General features: G+C 38.2%; 2 protein-coding genes across 3 annotated transcripts in view; both read right to left on the minus strand.

Annotated features, from left to right (window-relative positions):
• Positions 1-1,463: 1,463 nt before the first annotated feature.
• On the minus strand, positions 1,464-9,344 carry MTG2 (mitochondrial ribosome associated GTPase 2). The gene is made up of 7 exons (XM_072414459.1): positions 9,207-9,344; positions 7,563-7,775; positions 6,995-7,142; positions 6,087-6,202; positions 5,338-5,556; positions 4,778-4,916; positions 1,464-2,316 (listed from the first exon to the last, which is right to left on the minus strand). Exons 2-7 carry the CDS (start codon positions 7,767-7,769, stop codon positions 1,925-1,927), a joined length of 1,221 nt encoding a protein of 406 aa, XP_072270560.1. The 5' UTR covers positions 7,770-7,775; positions 9,207-9,344; the 3' UTR covers positions 1,464-1,924.
• The window catches only part of SS18L1 (SS18L1 subunit of BAF chromatin remodeling complex), a 16,462-nt gene continuing 4,725 nt past the window's right edge, over positions 9,211-20,947 (minus strand). Inside the window, exons 3-11 of one of the 2 annotated variants that reach the window (XM_072414455.1) lie at positions 20,567-20,651; positions 18,911-19,055; positions 17,512-17,709; positions 16,388-16,552; positions 15,423-15,524; positions 15,242-15,334; positions 14,460-14,585; positions 14,106-14,233; positions 9,211-9,396 (exon numbers count right to left, since the gene is read on the minus strand). In XM_072414455.1, coding sequence (XP_072270556.1) covers positions 9,337-9,396; positions 14,106-14,233; positions 14,460-14,585; positions 15,242-15,334; positions 15,423-15,524; positions 16,388-16,552; positions 17,512-17,709; positions 18,911-19,055; positions 20,567-20,651 — 1,102 coding nt within the window. In that variant the 3' untranslated portion in view covers positions 9,211-9,336. Of the gene's footprint in view, positions 9,397-10,218; positions 13,726-14,105; positions 14,234-14,459; positions 14,586-15,241; positions 15,335-15,422; positions 15,525-16,387; positions 16,553-17,511; positions 17,710-18,910; positions 19,056-20,566; positions 20,652-20,947 lie in introns of those variants that run through there. The other variant, XM_072414456.1, reaches the window with a different exon arrangement.

The raw sequence follows: 20,947 nt of genomic DNA on the forward strand, positions 1-20,947 counted from the left end.
TTTTTTATATATTTGCTGACAAAACTAAAAATAAGCTCATTGTACCACTCTGGGACACCAAAATATATTCCTGTGACAACCTCCAGTTCTACACATCATTACAAAGCCAGGTAATCATGTCACATACCCGATGAATCACCTACAACAAAACAACACGTTTGGGAGATCTATCCCAGGTACACATTTATTATGAAGGAAGAGTGACACAAAAATTACAAGGGAATCCCTTCAATGGAGTCTTTCATGTGATTTTGTTTATAGAAATTCCAGGCTGGGGTGTAGTGGGTCTTTTAAATCCCTATAAAGTATCAGCGACTTTTAAAAGGAAACTGAAAGGTTGAAGTCATCTTGCTCAATATGTAGAATATCAGGCTGAGGATTTACAGTGTGGGATATTGAACACTTGGTGACAGGGAGCTGTCTGCCATTTGCAAATAGGAGGCCAGTGGGTCAAGTCTCATACAAGGGGCCCCATTAAACTGGCTGCTCTCCTTCCACTTGGCCCTGTGACTCTTAATTATGATGAATGTTTCTCGAAATGAGCTTAATCCAAGTGCTGACAAATACAATTTGTGCCACTTAACTGTTTGGTACAAATTTCGTGGGAGGCAAGAGACGGCTCAGGATTAATTCATCAGTCTCAATTGGGACAACAGGCTGTCCAGGAACGTTAATTACTTTAGTATAAGGGAGCAGAGACGTGTTAACTCCATATATGCCATTATGATTGGACACCCAACACTTCCTAACCAAATGACATCTGATTTTTTTGTCCATGTAATCGTATAATATATCCAACTGTTGTACCTCAATCCTTCAAGAAGTCAGTAATATAACAAATATATGAACAAGCAATTGAAGTTATGTTGTAAACTGTATATTCACAACAAAACTTCAGTATATAATGCATCATATTCTAATATTTTCCTGTGCTTTACCATGACTGTCCTCAACGTTGGACAAATACAGAGCTGAAATACATATAATGGTAAATACAAATCTGCATTTATTTGTGTCTTATATCTGCCAGGGGATCAGTCAAGGACTGCTATGTGGGATCTTACCAAAAGAGAAACTTCTATAGCAGGGAAGGCCTGTAATGTAAGAAGCTTCAAGTAAAATGATAGAGAAATAATCAAGGCAATGAGATGATCAAAAAAAACATTTTTAAGGGCATTTTAATTAAAAATGCATGCAGAATGCACCCAATAATTCCCTAGTGGTCAGCAACTAATAGCAGTTGAAGAGTAGAATGGAAAGTATTTTAATACCATTAATCACAAAAGTGTTTGCATGGCAATTGGCTCTGGTATATCTGGTAAAGCAAATTAGTATTATGTTGCATGAAGTATTGCAAACTTATTAGAGATGAAGATAATTGTAGTATCTTAATGGTTTGGTGAGGCACACAAATAAACTAAAACCTTCAAGGCTGGAAGACCCAGTACAATGATGACCTCCACTCCTTTTTCTCAGATTTTATTTTTTACTATTAAACAGAATGCCAAGAAAACAAAATAGAAATGTTAGAAATTACATAACAATTATAATTTATAGAATTCTTTTTCTCAGTTCCCTTTAAATATATCAGTTTTATGGTACATGTGATTATTACAAGGCACATGCTGCCAGCTACTGGTACTTTTAGGTGTTGCAGTATACATCTGACCATGAGCGTCTGCCCACACCAAAAGCATGTGGTGCTTTAGATGCAACTATCTGGGTTAACCCTGTAGTGCTTGCAACCAGGGCTAGCTAGGGTTAGTCTTTAGTGTGGGCAGATGCTTAGGTAGTAACAAGCAGTCGGTAGGTGGTTGTATTCAGGTATTGCTCATAGAAATAATAAAAAAATGTTGTCCTTAGTCATTGTGTGAGTCATCCAAATGCTTTTCTTGCTGGCAGCTGTCACCGGATGTCATTTTTATTACCAGCCAGCATACTTCTCAGACTTCTTTGTTCCAGTTCTTTGCCCATCAAATAACTCTCGGATATAGAGTATCAGTTCTTCTGCATTCTCTCCGGTCAAAGCAGATACTGCAATAATTTTACCATCCAACTCCTGTTGTAAACTGGCGAGTGTCTTCCTGGCACCGGGAAGGTCTATTTTATTGGCCACGATGACGTAAGGTCTCTGGATGAGATTTTCATCAAACTGGCTTAACTCGTACTGAAGGGAGTGCAATTGTGTCCAGGGCTCAGGATGTGCCAAGTCCAACACATAGAGAAGAATCCGACACCTCTCAATGTGCCGAAGGAAAGCCAGGCCCAAACCACGATTCTGGTGAGCTCCTTCTATGATGCCAGGGATGTCTGCCACTGAGAGGTCAACAAGAGAAAAAGGGTTAAAATGTTTATTTCATGTCAAACAATTATGGTGCATTGGCACTTCTCCTGCTTCGCTTTACAAAGAACATGAAACTATTCACACCAATTTCTGCCCTTGAAAGAGCTTACAATCTTCTGTCACTAGTACAGGCATACCCAGATATACACAAAACACAAGCAAAACAAAAGCACCGCAGTGGAGTGACACTAAAAAAAAATATTAGACATTTTAAGTTGATTTTCTGGTTGATGAGAATCAAATAGAGAACGCATTTTGTATACTGTATTCTCCATTAATACTTACCGGAGAATACAGTTTTTTATTTATAGAATACTTCTAAACCGCCAGGTCCCTGGATTACTGCAAAAACCTACTTTTGGGGTCACAAGAATAAGTCTTGCGTCACAGTTAATACAGAATGCTGCAGACAGATTAGCAACTTTAACATCCCTCCTAACTGATCACACATCTTACATTTTCTGCTCACATAGGTTGATAGTAAAAATGAATAACTGATCAGCTGACTTCTAAAGCACTGCAAATCCTGGGTTCAGGGAGAGACTATGGAGCTGTAGTCCCTCCATTCTGCAGATAAAACTTTACTAGATCACTTCCAAGATTTACCCAAAACGGTGCATGGGTCTTTTTCCAGGCCCGGCTAAATGCAACTGACACCAATTGGAATTCCAAGAGGTTCCATTCCTGGATGTCTTCAAAAAATGTATAAAAACCCATTTATGTCTTACAGCTTATCCTACGCAAAATATATAATTTATGCATACAGCATTTTGGGCTGTATATAAGTTTAATAGTTCTTATTAAACTTATTAAAACTTATATATATGATACAAGCCATTCATATGCAAAAACTAACAATCTGCAATATATTCAAATATTCATTTGAAAAGAATGGTTTATTTGTCTACCAACTATCATGAATTATTTAGTAATGGTAAAAGTAAAATTTGATTATATTTTGTTTTATTTATAAAGTATCAAAATATTCAGCAACACTCTGCAATAAAAAGGAAAGTTGTGTATTGTCTACCATTTATCTGGAAATATTTAGAGCACTGGGAAATATTTTTTTCTTATTTAATATTATTTTATGAATATAGGAGCCAACATATTAGCTGTACAATGAATTTGGTTGCAGATGACAAACCTGCACACATAAATACAAACTAAAACCCTGTATAAGAGGACCTTGTCCAGTCAAATTAAATGTTGACTTAAACTCATCCATCCATCCTATGATTCCCCTTTATCATTTTTCTGACCCTATCCAGTTTTTAAAATTTTGCCAATTGCCTCAAGTGATTTGTGCAAACATGAATATAGATACATGCAGATATAATATCTTGTTACTACTGACTACTGATACATCTGTAAACTAAGGACACCAGCGGGGCTGTTTTAAAAGCACATAAAGGTCTTAAGATACAGAAGGATAATGAATATTGAAGGATAGCAACCTAAATAGATGAAATGCATTAACACCAATCATTTAATTTTTAGTAGAGATGCAAATGTAAACTTTTAATAACCACTGGAATGTGAAAGCCGAAATGTAATGAGATCCACTGCAACGCTAGTAAGACTGTCGTAGAATGTACTGTAGGTAACCCAGTGTTTGAAATATGTTGCAGTAACCATATTAATGAGAAAAGGTTGTTTAGCGCCCCCACATGGCTGTAAACCGTATTGCAATAGAACATTTTGTAATGTATATGGCAGTGTTTCTCAACCTTGGTTTCATTGAACCCAAGGGTTCCTCCAGAGATTGCTGGGGTTTTCTTGAGCAATGAGAAGTTTCTGACTCTCAGGTCATTTACCACTGACACCGATTAACTTTTCCGCTATCTGTAAGGGTGACATTCTTCCCACTGGCCAGCAATGTAAGAGTCATTCTTCCCACTGACCACCTCACTAATGCACTATGATCTAAGGAAATATTAATTATAGAAGGGGTTCCCCTACGCTAAAAATCCCAAGAAACACTGTTATAAGGTAAACTAGTATAAGCACTGCCAATTAAGCGCTGAAAATTTTTGGATGCAATATGTGTAATCCAATAAAATACAATGGTACTGTTTGCTAATTGTATAAAACCACTGTTCTTGATTTACATCATTGTGCTTTAGATAACCCTAGATGCATTAAGATGTACTGTGCAAACATTTGATGGCATATGTCAAAAGGTGCATATAATATAATTTATATAACAGAATGTGTATTTTTCAATTTATCACATAAAAACAAAAAATATCTATATCTAGATGGTTAAAATATTATTGTGAAATGGGCTGAGTGAAATTGCACATATCAGACCAACAGACCAAGGTTTCTGCTAAACTGTTCCATCCTTTTCCTAAGCCTGATATTCAAGTCATGCATGTAATTTTTTTCTATGAAAGTCATGCGTATCTTTCAAAAAGAAGCCTTCCATACCTGCAATTTGTTCATAATCTTGGTACTTGATGACGCCAACATGCGGATTGAGTGTAGTGAATGGGTATGCTGCCACTGCTGGCCGAGCGTTGGAAAGAAGGCGTAACAAAGATGACTTTCCAGCATTAGGAAAACCAACCTACAAAAGAAAGGGTAATTGTTTTTATTTTAATTTACTGCATTTTATAAAATCAATAAACAAAACAGTTTTTTAAGCATTATGGAGGAAGGGGGGGGGGGTGGCCCAGAAGTGTTAATTCAATATCTCAATGTCTCTGCTTAGAACTTTCTAAATGCAGTACCATACATAGAGATTCCCATTTTATGATTAGCTGTCAGGGCAGAACATGGTGACAGGGTCTCTTTAAAGTAAAGTGAACTACTCACTTTGTTCAGTATGGTTTCACCTTATATCGCCTTTACAGAGAAGAAAAAAACATTTTTATAAAACTCAGAAGTTTTTCAGACTTCTAAAAAAGGGAAGGATGAGGAAACATAAGGGGGAAAATGACTAGAAATAGGCTTTGTGTATGAACCATCAGATTAGACTTCAACAATACCATGCCAGCATGTGCCATGGTCTTCAGTTCCAGGTGGATTGTCTTCCCTTCCCCAGGTTCTCCTGGTGTTGTCAATACCGGGGCTCGGTTCTCATTGCTAAGGAAGAATCGATTTCCTTTTCCACCAATCCCGCCATGAACAGCTATGAACTCCTCACCTGGAGTGGATAGATCTGCAATAACCACGCCATCTTCTTTCACCAGAGTTCCGATGGGAACCTATTAAAGTATATGAAGTGTGATTTTGTCACTGCTAACTTCTTTTTAATGAAGAACTTTAGTCTTGAGAGTCTCCGATGGCAAGCAGTAAGCCACCTGTCAGAGAAACTGCCCTCTGACTCCCAGTCCACTTACTAGTTCTGCACCACAGCAAGGTGCAAAAAGTCCAGAACATATTTTATTCAGCAAACACATACCATAAAAACAGCAAATGCTGATTCAGATATGATGGCCCCTTCATCTGGGTTTAGTAAATGTTGATGTAGATATTTTTTGGACAAATCTGGAACAGTCTTTAGGTAATGAGATTCCCACGTCCCAATGCCTAGGCACTGGGTATATGATCTCGGCTGAAGAGAAGCATTAGTGTAAGTACTGTCTGTCTTTACTTAAATGTAATTTCCTAGAACCCTTCAGCTAGGAACATGTGATCCATAATCCCAGCTGAAGCAGCTTAGGGACTGATGTAAGTTTCTTCCCCCACCGGCATTACTTCTGTGATAAACTGTACCAAACTGATAGTTACTTACTTTGATGAAGACATTTTCTCCGCCTCTTCCATAGCAGTTCTTGCTGCGTCCTGGACGTCCATCAATACCCCGGTATAGAGGAACAATGGAGGCTAAAGACTTCACACAGGGATCCACTAAGCATCAAACAAACATAACAAAGATATATAAAGCAGCAATTCTGAAACTTCCTTACATGTCAGTGTTAATAAAACCATTTTTCCCTTATGTTTTTCTGGAGAACATCACAAAATAATACTAAACATCTGACTAATGTGCAGCTAAAAACAGTTTAAAGATAACTAATACATGTCTGTTGTCTATTTAAAGCTTTAATCTTTTATTTAGTTTGCACCATAATAAAGGAAGAATATATGACATTTTCATGAATTCCTTTTTAAAGTAACCACCGATTCCTAAGAGAAGGTTTTAAGACACAGCACGTGTTGGGGAGGGGAGTTGGGATAGCTTCCCTTTAAAGAAGATTTAGTATATTAACAAAGCAAACAATAAAACACACACTTACTTATTTAGTCCAGTGCTTTAATAAATTCTTCTTAAGTTTTCTTACCTCCTCCTCCTGGACCCTGTGCATCTTTGGCTCCTGCTTCCGCAGCACCCATCTTATCAGTCATTACACATTTACTATTGAGTCCCAATCTTAATTAATCTAAACAAAACTTTCCTATTGACTAATGGTTGTTAGAAGTAGGAATGCCCCCTGTTGTGTAACTTCCAGAAGAATGATGTACTGGGTGATTGTACGCAAAATATATTTCGAGATCCGTGATCCTTGACTCTGAGTCATTTTTTTTACCAGCACTGAAAGGGTATGTCGGAGTAGTCAAGCTACTTCATTCAAATTTTAAAGTAAATATAATTTTTTTAAATTACCTATAGTGTTACTAAAAAAATGCAACTCCCCTTACCTTTAATTATCACATGTCCCCCATTTCCTCCATCACCTCCATCTGGTCCTCCAAACTCCTTTCGAGGCTCACTGTGAAAACAGCAAGCCCCATCTCCACCAGCTCCTCCAATTATTTTTACTTTCCGATGATCGACAAAGTATCGGGTCTAAAAGGTGAAGCAAATACAAAGCTGAAAAACTGCAATACATTCTCATTTTAAGGCCAGTTGTGTATTTTCTGCAGTGACAGTTTACAACCCATTTTTATACTCCTGGGAGCTTTAGAGTTTCCCTGACACTATTAGTATATCTTATAGGTGCACTAGGAAAAAATGTGATTTATGCAAAAATGCCACCCCAAAAATTATAAACTGACACTTGGGAATGCAGAAAAATAGTATGATCACCCTTGGGATTGCAGCATAATGGTATGGTTATTGTTGGATTCCCAGTATGATTGCACATTGACCCCCGGGGTCCAGATAACAACAAACTTTGGGCAGCAACATATTATCGAAGTTGATAACTAATGTGACATAATATATAAAGAAAATAGGAATAAATAGTAATTTGATGGAGCTACTCACCAGCTTCTTCTCACTTATATCTCTTTTATTCTTGATGTGGTTTTGCTTGGCATAAAGTAGGATGTTAGTGGATAGGGTACGTTCATGTGACACCCGTGGGGCTGGCAGTAGAAATGGTAAATGGACACCTTGACTAATGACAGCTTGGCATACGCGAACCTGCTCAGACAAGGCACGCAGCCGAGACAATAATTGAACTGCCAACATCGCTACCTGTGAAGAGAAGAGCACATGCTGCTAACAGGGTCAAGTAATACTAATGATTCCTAGCTGCTTCTTAACAGTAATTTCTATTGGAATTCTATTGGAATCTGAATTTACCCTTTTCATCACCTGGGTATAGTAATTATAACAGGGGTTCCCCGATGGTATAAAGGCAGAGAAACACTGATTTAGGTTAAATGATGGCCATCCTCATTCAACCACCTCCAGGGGGGTCCAGGCTGTCATGGGCACTCACCTGATAGATGTCATTACACAACCCAGGCTCACAGTCCACCTCAGATTAAAGGCACAAATATCTACCTAATCACCTTCTTACATAGTCAGGTTGAAAAAAGACCATCAAGTTCAACCACTAGGGAAATAAACAGATCCCAGATATAAAACCCTATGGACATAGTTGGCAAAAAAAATCCCTGGCAGTTTGCTCCAACAGGGGACAAAAAATTCCTTCCTGATTCCATGAGGCAATCGGATGTTCCCTGGATCAACAGTCTCTGTTATCTTTACTTTAAAGCCTTAATACCCAGTTATATTCTATAGTAATAAAAAACATCCAGCTTTTTCTTAAAGCAATCTATAGTAGTTGCTGAAACTACTTCCTGAGGGAGCCGATTCCACATTTTCACAGACCTTACAGTGAAGTATCCCTTCCTTATCCAGAGCTTAAACTTCATTTCCCCCAGACCCAAAGTGTCCTTTGTAATGACCTCACAGTGAATTATCAGGCAGAGAGTTCTCTATATGGACCATTTATATATTTATACAGGGTGGTCATATCCCCTTCCTCCAGTGCTGCAATTAAAATATTGAACACCTCCTGCGGTCAGACCGATGGCCCCTCCACCACTGATGGCACCAGATGTGGTGCAGTGTGGGGGATAACAGTATAAAGTTAGGTAACAATGAATGCTTAATTTGTTTTGTTTTATACATTATATGTAAGAATGAGAACTTCTGCAAGTATTTAATTACTGATCATGTCCCCAAGTTTTCCTCTCTTTTGCTGTACAGATGACACCCTGTCATGAGTAATAAAGTAAAATTTTCCTAGAGCCTCAGGTGACCTGAAATTATTAATTGCATGCCATGCCCCCAACACATGAATGGAGGAACATTATTTGCATGCATATTCTGAATCAATGACTGTAATTAATTAAAACTAAGAGAGCTGGCATGACAGCCATGCTATTGTCAGAGGTGACAGCCTCTATGACAGGTTCTCTTTAATGAGTATTGCTGCAGCACGTGGGGGGATTTGGGGTAATTCCTGCACTGTACAGCTGCTATGGAATTAACAGTCCCAGCCAGACCTCTGACCAAAGACTGAAACTTTAATCTCCCACAGGATGGACACCAATGGCTTGCAGATGACGTATAAATAGTTCACACAACAACACACCGGCCATTTCCCCAGCTCACCTTCCAGCAGTTCCCATCCTCTGTACTTCCTTTGCATGGCGCGGGACCTGAGTGTCTTCACTACCGGCGCCATTTTGTGGGAGCCGAGCTCATGGAAGTCTATGTGAGGCGGACTCCAGAAAAATGGCCGTCAACTTGGAACGACCTCTGCCTTTGTGAGACACGATTTTCCTTTCAGAACTTTCATGTCCTGCAATAAAAGGTTGTCACAGTCTCCTGAGGGATTTCATTTTATTAATGAGGAGGCAGTAAATCATACAGTAGTGATGAGCTATCTGCTCAAGATAGTTTCACAAAGAGTTCCATAAATCTTGAATAAAATGTGTGATGATCAAATAAATAAATAGTTTTTCTGTAATTTTCGTCCCAAAATACAGGGTTTGTGACAATTTGTGCCCCTGAATTTGGTATTCTCACCAAAATTGTTTTGGGAGAACTCAGGACCCATGCAAAAATACCCCATGTATAATTTTTCCTAAAAAAAAAGTTGTTTTTAGAGATAAAAAGTTAAAGTTTTGCTAATACAATGCTTTTTAAAAAGGTAATGCACATTTCTTAAATTCCTTCCACTTTAACAACTCAGATATACCTCTCCGTTCTCATTATACACTCCACATTTACCTCACTCCTCTCACTATACACCCCATATTTACCTCACCCCTCTCACTATACACCCCATATTTACCTCACCCCTCTTACCTCACCCCTCTCACTATACACCCCATATTTACCTCACCCCTCTCACTATACACCCCATCCATACCTCACGCCTCTCACTTTACACCCCATATTTACCCTACCCCTCTCACTATACACCCCATATTTAACTCACCCCTCTCACTATACACCCCATCAATACCTCACCCCTCCTACTATATACTCTAGATTTTTACACCCCTGGGAACTGATTTATGAACTTCATCCAAAACCTGCTAACATATAAATCCATTGGTTTAACAGTATGATAGCCCCATTTAATGACAACTGCTTCGAGCAAAGAACTGAGACAAACTGGCATTTGATATTTTTTTTATATTGTTCATAAAAAGCAAACTTTCCAATGCGACAGTTTGTTCAAAATGTACAGCGGTACAGAGATTTCTTCCAGTATGAAAAAAACAAACAGTTTTCCAATGCACTTACAAATGCAGCATTAATTCTAAGCAATCATATGAATAATAATTACAACGTGGTCACTTCTGTCTGTAACAGATTATGTTATAGAATAACTGGAAAATAAAAATAGGTGCTCACATAAGGATCTGGAATGTAAAAGGATTTAAAGGGAGACCTGTGTCCATAGAAACTATGTTTCTGAAAACTGAAATTTGTTTTTTTCTAATATACACCACTGTTCAAAAAACAATCCAATCTGATATGCAATAATCTGAGCACTTAAAGCTAACCATATATAAATTGACTTTGGTTCAAAAGGATGATCGTCTTTCAAAAATTTACAACTGCACATTCAATCAACACACATTCTTTGCTATTAATTCTGTATAATCAATCACAATGTAGATTGATTGCAATATTTTTATTTATTTAATGGAGGTAGCTCCAAAATTCAATTAAACAGAAACTATTAACGACAACCTGTCGGATACTTCTATGATCAAAAATTTTAAACCTGACGTGAGGTTCTTACGAATCTACACGCGATAACTTTTGGTTGATCAACTCAGAAATAGGGAAATATGGACATTTGTCACAGGTTTGAGTCCCTCATCACTATAACTGTCTATCCTGCTATAATATACAGATTGTTCTGCAGGCAAAGCTATTACAATAGAGCAGAACTGCAGTTGAAGGATATTACATGATGCAAGGTTCTTTATAGTTCTGAGTTAAGTTTACTGCAGAAAACATTGTGTTGAATGGTTCCAAAGCTCAATATTGACTTTAACGACCATCAAAATAAATTTATAATCAGGAACAAACTGTAATATATTGCAACTTTCTAATCCTTAGATATGATAGTTGCATTTTTTCCATTTAATTTATCAACAGTGATGTAAATTTGAAAAAAAATAAAATATTTGTATAGATTTCTTCTATTTAAATGTACCCACCAGTCTTATTTATTAGTTTTCAGGGGGAATATTTTTACTAAAATTTAGAGATCAGAAGTTAGCACCTGATTGGTTGCCATTCTTTCCTTGGCTTCCCTTTTCACAAATTTTCCATGATGTTCTTGAAGGAAGGAAGTGCACTTTAATATGACACAGAGCTTTCTTGTATTCTGAGACATTATTATTGCAAAAAGAATGAATCCCAACTGGACAATTGCAGATGCAATGGAGTCCTTGTGCTCTATCTCTGACTGCATGTGGTCCTTTGGTGTAAATGACGCTGGCCTCGGACATCAATAACCAATATAAAGATTAGAATTCTAGAATTGTAGGGGAACTGCAATAGCAATGATTTTCAGTTTCTAACACACTCCTGTAGTACGTTCGCAGTCTCTCACAGTTAAAGTTCCCTGGTGTTCCCTATTTATAAACTCTCAAATATCTTAAAGTTTATGTCTGGGCAAAATAAATAAATAATAAAAACTAAGTAAGTACCAAATAAAATAAATAAAAAATATTAATGAATAATAATAAATAGTTATTTACAGTATATTATTATAATACATATTTATATAATTATAAGTCACTGCTGCACTAAAATCCCAATCAATGTTGTCGGAGGAACCCCCCTCCCATACGCTATGTAACTGATGAGATAAGGAGAGGGTGTCCTGTTGTCCACGAAAAAAATAGGCAAGGATGACAACACTGCTTAGCATTTCAGTGTAGCAGAAGCACTGTTTAATCTGCTCAAACAAGAATTTAGGTGCGTGTTGTACATATTGCAGATATAATATGGTAAAATGTAAATAAAGAGCATAAAAGTACTGTTTTTTTTTTGGTCAGACACATACTTTAAAATGACTGGAAAAATAAATTGATGCGCTAATTGGCTAATTGGCATGCATGTTACTACACAAAATCAAGAACAAAGTACCAAAGTAATTGGTAAGTTGTAGATGCAAGCTGGAGATCTGTGTCATATTCAAGGGCACTGTTGAAAAGCATAAAGTTAGAAAACAGATAAAGCCAGCAGCAGGTTGACACACAAAACAAACGTGTGAGTACACAATCCCTTTAGTTTTTGGGGTGTGGCCCCTTGTCACTATGCATTAAACTAATGAAAGTGCATAACCAAAAGCATGAGGTGCAAAATCAGTTATTTTTTTGTATGACATATAATAAATAAAATATAAATTAAAAAAAATACTGACACCTCCTATTGACAGAGGCAATAAAGAATTGGCCAGTCCAGTAAGATTTGTCTTCTACAATCACTTAAAATCAATAAATACATCGGCACACATATTGTACATCTGGATCATTAAAGCAATATTATATAGGATACATACAACTGGACAGAGACAAAAAAAGAAACTTTGCTTCTCAAAAAAGTGCTTCTTAAAATAGGCATCAAACACCAACTGTACAAACAATTCCACCCGGACAGACTGTGTACCTAATACAGGGCTGAGACGTTCCAGGAAGTCCAATTATATTGATGCAGACTGCATGTTTACAAAGAATGATGCAACCTAATGGCAGAAAGAATACCTGGTTCACAGTTTTCCATTGCAGAGATTTGTAGAACCCACCTTCCAACATTTTAAGGAGCAAGCCCTTCATTGGTGGTGGTGAAAGGGGGGGGTACCAGGCCATGATCAAAACAGCTTGAATTTTGAAATACTGGACCTATCAGACATGGGGAAGGGGAACCAGGATGAAATTTCTGAAATCTGAAAATATTCTAGACTGCTATCGCTGACTAATGCATGGGGAGAGAACCAATAGACCATGCTTTGGTCAACTGCACACTAAGCACTAGGTGCTACTGCTGTGGATCACAAAGAGAGTGACTGATCCCATATGAGAATTATTTTACCTGCCAAAGGATTTATATTCTGTTTGGCCAATCTTGTGTTTTGCACACCTACCACAGTGTATAGCTAGGAAGAAAACATTTAAAATTTACTGATTTACACCCACCAATTACTAGCCTGTGAAATAACAACAAGTTGATGATTTATGGTCCTATTGCCATGCTGGAGGCAAGTTAAAAAAAGTTTTGGCAGATAAAACTGGTCACATAGCAAGTTAAAAAGGGTGAATTCAGCTGATTGGTTAGGGTTCCACCTTAGTTTGGTGACAGGTTGTTCTTATGATAAAAAAAAAGCAAAATTTTAGTCCCACTACCATCTGTCCATGTTCAGTCCATATTTGGGTACATTTATGCCTATACTGATAGATCTCACACCATTCTCGATCTGGAAAAATTCCACCATTACGGGGTGAAGATATCACAATCTCCTCTCCATCTTGAAATGGGTATGTTCAGTAAGCATTGCTGATAATTATTTTTTTGCAGTCCTGTTACCTCCAGACCTACACAAATTTGACTGTTGGAGGGCTGAAGTGCTGGATTACTGCTGGTAGTTTCCATATTGACCCTGTAAACACAGAACATATTTTATTTTATAGAAAAGAATGGCATGTAAAATGCTATATTCCCCATCAGACAATCAAGTGTCTGGTGTTATGTTTTTGCCTGTACCAAGAGGGCAGATTTGATGCTGATTAGTGATTGTGTCTTACTATGCATCATTTGTCTTAAATGGGCAAAGTGGCAATCTTTGGCTAGTCTGACTATGACCCAGGCCTGAACACTGCATGCAGAGGAAAGGTTACATGCTTCCTCATACCTAGAAACACTGGCTGTTTGAAACAGTTCTATTAGATGGATACAGCAGCTGGTAGGTGGGAGAAAGTAGGTATAAGTTCAGCATACATGCAAAGTGATTGAGTCCCTTTAAATGACCCCTACTCTTACCTCCCCATAACCATATGGCCTTTGTTGTTGGGCAGAAGATGCTGTCTGGGGTGCCCGGTAGCTGGAGTATGGCTGGCTCTGGCCTTGCTGGTAGCTGGAATACTGTGAGGAAGAGCCTTGTGCTGGAACTGGGAAGAAAAATGATTATGTTGAATTGTATACATTTAAAGTGCAACACCCTGTAGGCATTTGGTTAACATACACATTGTCTGTAGTTAGGTGTTGTATGCAATCCCCCCCCTCTGATAAAGAAATAGTGTTAACTGATTAGTTACCATGTTTCTCATTTTATAAATAAAAACACTAGACGACACTATGCACCACAGTTCTATAAAACTTAAGTTTTCTACTTACCATATCCCTGCTGTTGTTGCCCGGGGTAGTTCTGTTGATTGGAATACTGCTGCTGCTGGGAGTAAGCTTGTTGTTGTCCTGCTCCCTGTTGATATCCGCTCTGTTGTTGGCTGTACTGGGTGTTCCCTGAAAAGCAATAGGTTAATATTAAAGGGGGAGGGGGGTCACTCACACTTTTGTGTGACCTAACTAAGAGACTTTCCCTTAGTTTCTTGTCTCTGTGACAACTATGCAAGAAATGTGTGTGTAGGCGGGTCTAGTTGTCACAAGGAGAGGAAGGAACAGACAACAACAATAAATAGTTTCAAAATGTTCTATCCCTTCCTCACTCTGCCAAAAATATGTTCATAAAAAATAAATATCAGAGAATAAAATATTCTCCTGTATCCAAAGCACAATAAAAACTTTTGGCTAGAGTTGGGCTTTAAGGTTACCATGACTGTAAAAAATGGTGCTGCAATCATGTTTTTGCTTTCTCACAATTATTTAAAGTTCGAAAGGCTTGGTGATAGAATGTAGGATTTATCTGGACGATTAGACCCTTGTCACAAAAATGATACTGCTGGCATCTGGATCGCTAGAAACCAGTCACTTCTGTGACATTGGAGTGCCATAGAACTAGGTGAGTGCTCTTATTTAATCAAAGAATCATTGGTCTGATATAAGCCTTACTATCAGGTAAAGAAAAATAAATACCAGTATATTCAGCCTGGCAAAACCGCTTTATAGAATATGATTATGATAAAAAACACATATGTAGGATTGTCTTTTTCGTTTCTGACCTCCTTCATAGTAATGTTGTGAGGAGTCATCAAACGTCCTGTCATAGCTCTGCTCCCCATAGGAGGATTGTTGGTAGGCGTAGTCACTGTGTCCTTAAAACCAAGAATAACCTCATCAATTATGAGATAAAAATAATTGTCTGGAAATTATTTACAATTTGCATATAGGTTGTAGGCTTACCGTCTGTATAATACTGCTGGCTCATTGATTCAGAAGAACTTTGGCTGTGTCCATACTGCTCACTATAATACTCTTCCTGGCCAAGGTATTGTTGGGCAGAACCTGCAAGAATACAGATTAGTACATAATATACATATAAAACAAACCTCTGCTATTTAGGAAGAAGCATTGTCAAGCCTATTTAATGAGACAGGTCAAACTGCAGTAACCCATGCCAATCACAGAAGTTACAGATCCTCTGAAGTTACTGTACCTTGTTCAAGAAGGAAATAAAAAAAAAAACTTTAAAAAATGCCCGAACATTAAAATTTAAGATCTGCAATGTTACATAGATGTCTAAAAATGTTTATTGCTCCTAAGCTGTATCCTGAAAAGTCTATCATGTGTATTGAATTTCTTCTGAAGGATAGAGTTACTCTCTTTGCTAAATGGCTGTATTTGTGTAGTGGGAGATCATCTAAAGTACTACGGCCTCCTGCTAGTCTCAAGAGACCTAGAGAGAGATTTGGTGTGGTCATTACTCTGCTCCTTACTTTTCTTCTTTCTGGTGAGAAAGATGTATGTGAAAATCTGCATTGCAAGGATCTCCCTGCTTCTGTTTTATTCCATGTGTGGATCTGTTTTTCCTCCATCAATTTTACTTTATCTTGAATACGTTATAACCAGTAATCAATGTACTACTTATCAGGGGTCAGCTCTGACATGAGACAGCAAGGGGACCACTTGCAAACACTAACACAGTACAGAACTAGAAATGATAAGTCAATAATGGGAAAAGGAGGACTTCAGGCAATACTGATAAATAGCCATTTGCCCTATTTGGTGCAAAGCTACCACACTTGAGGTCCTCCTCAAACCAAAACCATCAATTGCTAATTAATTGAAAGACTAGCAAGGTAGTACAAAGTAAACATTCTGTTGTAATATCTGTGATTTGCTAACAGACAGGCCGAACAAGTTCTCACCTTGCTGTGAAGGTCTATATGGTCCCAAAGGCCTCTGACCCATCATGCTACTTCCTTGGTTACTCTGGCTCATTATGGAGATGGAAGATTGCCCTTGGTAATGCTGTCCTCCACCTTGTGCTGTAGTATAATGCGAACTGGCAGCTTGTTGGTGCATCATGGACACTGTGGAATGGGGGGAAACAAATTAATTTGCTAACAAGCAGTAGGACACATCTTGGAAGCTGGTTTAGAGACTAAAACCAGGTCTAAGCCATACTTTATATTAGGTGATATTAGTCAAAATGAAAACTAATCCTAATATATTAAAATGACAAATTTAAACACATACATTTGATGAGTTTTTGTTGATTTCCTATTTAAAGCCCACCCTCCTCCACCCCACCATTGGCCAGTTAGCCTGCCCAACACATTGATAAACCAATAGTGAGGCAGCAAGCTGAAAGGAATTGTTGAGTTTTCTAATTTTCAGGATTTTGGCATTGGCAGTACTATCACCAGTTTAGTACTTTAATTTAAACTTTTTTTTTAGTTTAAACAGAGTATCGGGTGTTTGAACTCCTAGATGTATGCTTCAATTTTGGGAGTTTTTCCTTTACTTGCTGACCCAAAAGAAATACACTAAGACCCCTTTCACACTTGCGGTTGCCAGCCATAAGGTAAGCTCCTCCCAGGTAAACTGGGAGCTAAGCTGCACCTTCGATGCAGTTTGCCGCTCCTGGGCACATAGCAGCAGTTTGCAATGCGCCCAGGAGCGGCAAACTGCACCAAAGGTTAATGCATTTGTAAGAATTTAATTTGCAGTTTAGACCTTCTTTCAAAAGAAGAAAAGCAACCAGATGGCCAGAAGCAGCATGTCATTTCCAGGAACCATGACATAATTCACCACATCGGCAACACATACACAAGCACTTGTTGGAAATGTGGTACATTGCTGCAGTTGACCACAAGTCTAAAATAGTCTCCAAAGTCCCCAAGACAAAAGGAGTAAGGGACTCTTACCGGTATTTATATACAATCAGAAGCCCCTCTACTACAATTGTACAATCTGTTTGCAACATGTGTGACTGACTAAGGAACCAAAACACAAAACAATTGGGATTTTAATACATAATTTGTCTCACCTGGGTTGGTAGGCAAGTTAATATTAGCCCTTGACACATAGCTTCCAATGGAGCCCTGGCTTTGCATTGGCAAGTTCTGAGAACTAGGCACAGCGTGGCTATACCCTGGAGCTGTGCCATGGGAGCTCACTGCCATACTCATGCTGGTGGTGGGCATTGTGGCTTGACCAGACTGCTGCATAGACACATGATTGGGTCCTAAAATAATTAGAAGAAAACAAAGATATAGTAAAAATCCCTAATTACTAACTTGTTTGTTTTATCAGAATAATTACAAACATGATGGGGATTTGTATAAGAGTATCTGTTTTTGTTTTTGTTTGCTTCAAACAGGTTTTGCAGTCCAATGCAAGTCTGGAGGAATGCAAAACTTAAAGATGATCAACTTTAGGCCAACTGCAGATCAGCAGCAAGTCAGATGGAGGTCAATTACTGCTCAAATACACATGTCAATGAATGTTTGTTAATCTCAGCAGTGTTCCAAACTAATTTCTTTAACACAAACCCAAAACACAGGTCTTTAGATACAGGCAACATCAAAATTTCAACCTAGCGATATGTTCAATTTGGCATTTACTTGAATACCAATCTAAGGAATGATATCTAACCTCTGTGGCCAGTGTAGGCTTAGTTCAGAGTTGGCTAGTGCTGAAAGTTTTTTTAGATTGTGGTTGTAGTAAAGTAATACGTTGTTTCTGGAGAACTATCACTGCACTTTATTTGATGCATACCAACACATTGCACCCGATTCATTAAAGCTCTTCAAGACTGGAGAAGATAGACTATGACTTGAATGGATTTCTTAAAAAACATTTGGTATTAGTTGGCTAGATCAGATCGATTCCAGGTTTGATGAATGACCCAGGTTCTCCCACGATAGTTTATGTTCTCCAGGCCTGGAGAGCTTTATTAAATCAGGCCCAGTGTATGAAACTTCAGATACTTAAACTGTATTGTATTTGTATTAATGAATACTGCAGTATGACAACACAAAATACAGGTAAAACCACAAATATAAACAGACTCATTGCCTGGTTGTCATACTGATGCTGAGGTAGGAACCTGGAACAAGCATGTTGTCATGTCATATGTCCTTCTAGGACACACGCTTGTCGCAGGTTAGGGAATCAGGAACGAATAAAGCCAGAGGGCCAAGCCTGTTCTGCCATCTTGTAACAATGAGATGTTTTTGTTTGGGACACCTAGAATTTATTCAGGCTAAAAAATTTAACCAAAATGGACGATGACTTTGCATGTGCTCATTTCTTTTCACAAAGGGTGCAGAGTTTTTTTTTTTACAAAGAGACACACAGGCCCGTCATAGATAGCAATTTAACATACACATAGCATTTGCACTTGGGTTGCTAGGCAACTGTAACACATCAGAGACAGGCCTCACCGTTGCTGATCTGGTTCTGCATGAGGGAGGAGGGTGGCAGGCTGGCACCCAGTGCGTCACTCAGGTTGCCCTGTGAGTGGAGGGTCTGGCTGGGGCCGGTTTGGCTCATCCCTCCAGGGCCCAGGTTTATGTTCTGTGTTGGCGGCTGCAAATAAAACTATGTCATTTCACAGGTAAAACTGTACCAGGCTACAGACAAAGGATGCAAACACAAAGAGAGATTGGTTTCTCTATTCTATGTCAACTGCCCTGTCTCTATCTATGTGAAATGCAGGCTGTAAACTGGCATACAGCCATAGGAACAATACACATTATAAAACATTAATGTGCATTGCTGTAGGATTATATTGCCATGTATACACAGAGTATATACATATAATAACTAAAAAAATATAAAATAAAATAAAAAAAATATATATAAATATAAACGCCCTTTTCTGTTACCTTGCAGCAATAACATATTTAGCATACTGATCCATGCATTGTGTGGCAAGATCTGAATGTTGTCTTTAGCCATGGGCCCGCCACTCTTATACACCATTATTGGATAGGCACAGTAATTAGATATAACAAAGCAGGCATGGCACAATTAAGGACAGCAGGAGCTTGCACCATGGATAGCCATAGGTTTGCTTTAGAAAGAAGGTGCCGACCATGCAATGGAGAATGATTACCAAATACATTATTATACGACCTTGCAAAAATAACATACTTAGCATACTTATACATGCATTACATGGCAGGTGATGCAATGGTGGAGGTTTACCAAATATATTATTGTTATTATTATTAATAATAATAATAATAATAGCGCCAACATATTATGCAGCGATGTACATTACATAGGGGTTGCAAATGACATACAGATACAGACAGTGACACAGGAGAAGGAGAGGACCCTGCCCCGAAAAGCTTACAATCTAGGTGGGGGAAGTAACACACAATAAGATGGGAGAGATTATTACTAAGACTCATGTTGCCTATGGTTGGTACAGAAACAATTCCATACAGTTCACTGAAGTGAAAAATGAAGTGAAATATATATTTTGATTGGTTGCTGTAGACAGGGCCCCCACCATATATTTCCAGGTCCCATACAAGGTAAATGTTCTGAGCCTCCCTCTCCCTTGTTTAAGTTCCAGCATTGCAAATGGCATGCTCTTTTAATCAAGGCCGGGTACATAAGTACCTTTTGTTCCCTCCCTGATGGCGGTTCCGACTGTAAGTATCTGAGCTTGCACACTGCCCTCCTTAATAACTCAAATTGCAAATAATAACTATAATTTTTAATTTATAAAGCACCATAATCATTACAAAGTAAAAAATAAACATGTGGGTGTATGGTCAATCAAACAAACTTTTTAACAAAACTACCCATGCTATTACATGATGATGACAAGCACAAGGATTACCATCACAAAGTGTATTCTAATAACACAATGACAGCAACCAGTATAGTCATGTCTGCTTCCAAATGAAACCTATAAAACAAAACTTTTACCTGCTTGTGAATGTAAAGGTATGTGAAAACACTGAACACTATCACTACATGTTTAAATCAAATGCTGATATCAGAGCACAATACTTTTATCATAGAGGTCCTTAAAGTACAAGTCATGGGTAAAGATGAAGATATGTAGGGACTTTAGTACTCACCGCAGGAAGCAGGGACTGCATGTTCTGATTCGAGTCTGCTATAGTGGCAAGATAGACCAGATTTCTGTGTAGGATCTGCTGGTATCTATAAGTAATAAAATGGAATACAGAAACATAGAAATTTATAATATTGGAAAGCAACACATTGCAAAGGGTGTTCACTAGTGGACTATGCTGGTTACTCCATACTTGACATAGGAGGCCTCAAGCATGACCCTCAACATCTCCAAGGGTCAAACAATACTCTATGTAATACTATAGAAAACTGACAAACAACAGCAGATGGTAAGAGACTGTTACCATGTTACAGCAGATGGTAAGAGACTGTGGCCATGTTACAGGAGATGGTAAGAGACTGTGGCCATGTTACAGGAGATGGTA

This window comes from Pyxicephalus adspersus, chromosome 6 (assembly GCF_032062135.1).
Source record: "Pyxicephalus adspersus chromosome 6, UCB_Pads_2.0, whole genome shotgun sequence".
In the NCBI taxonomy this organism is placed as follows: domain Eukaryota; kingdom Metazoa; phylum Chordata; class Amphibia; order Anura; family Pyxicephalidae; genus Pyxicephalus; species Pyxicephalus adspersus.

Coding starts and splice junctions, on each gene's coding strand:
- MTG2 (XM_072414459.1), bottom strand. CDS start 7,769: ATGTTGGCAGTTCAATTATTGTCTCGGCTGCGTGCCTTGTCTGAGCAG. Junction 4,917..5,337: donor CCATGGCACATGCTGGCATG/GTATTGTTGAAG, acceptor TTTCTTTTGTAG/GTTGGTTTTCCTAATGCTGG. Junction 2,317..4,777: donor AGATTATGAACAAATTGCAG/GTATGGAAGGCT, acceptor TTGACCTCTCAG/TGGCAGACATCCCTGGCATC.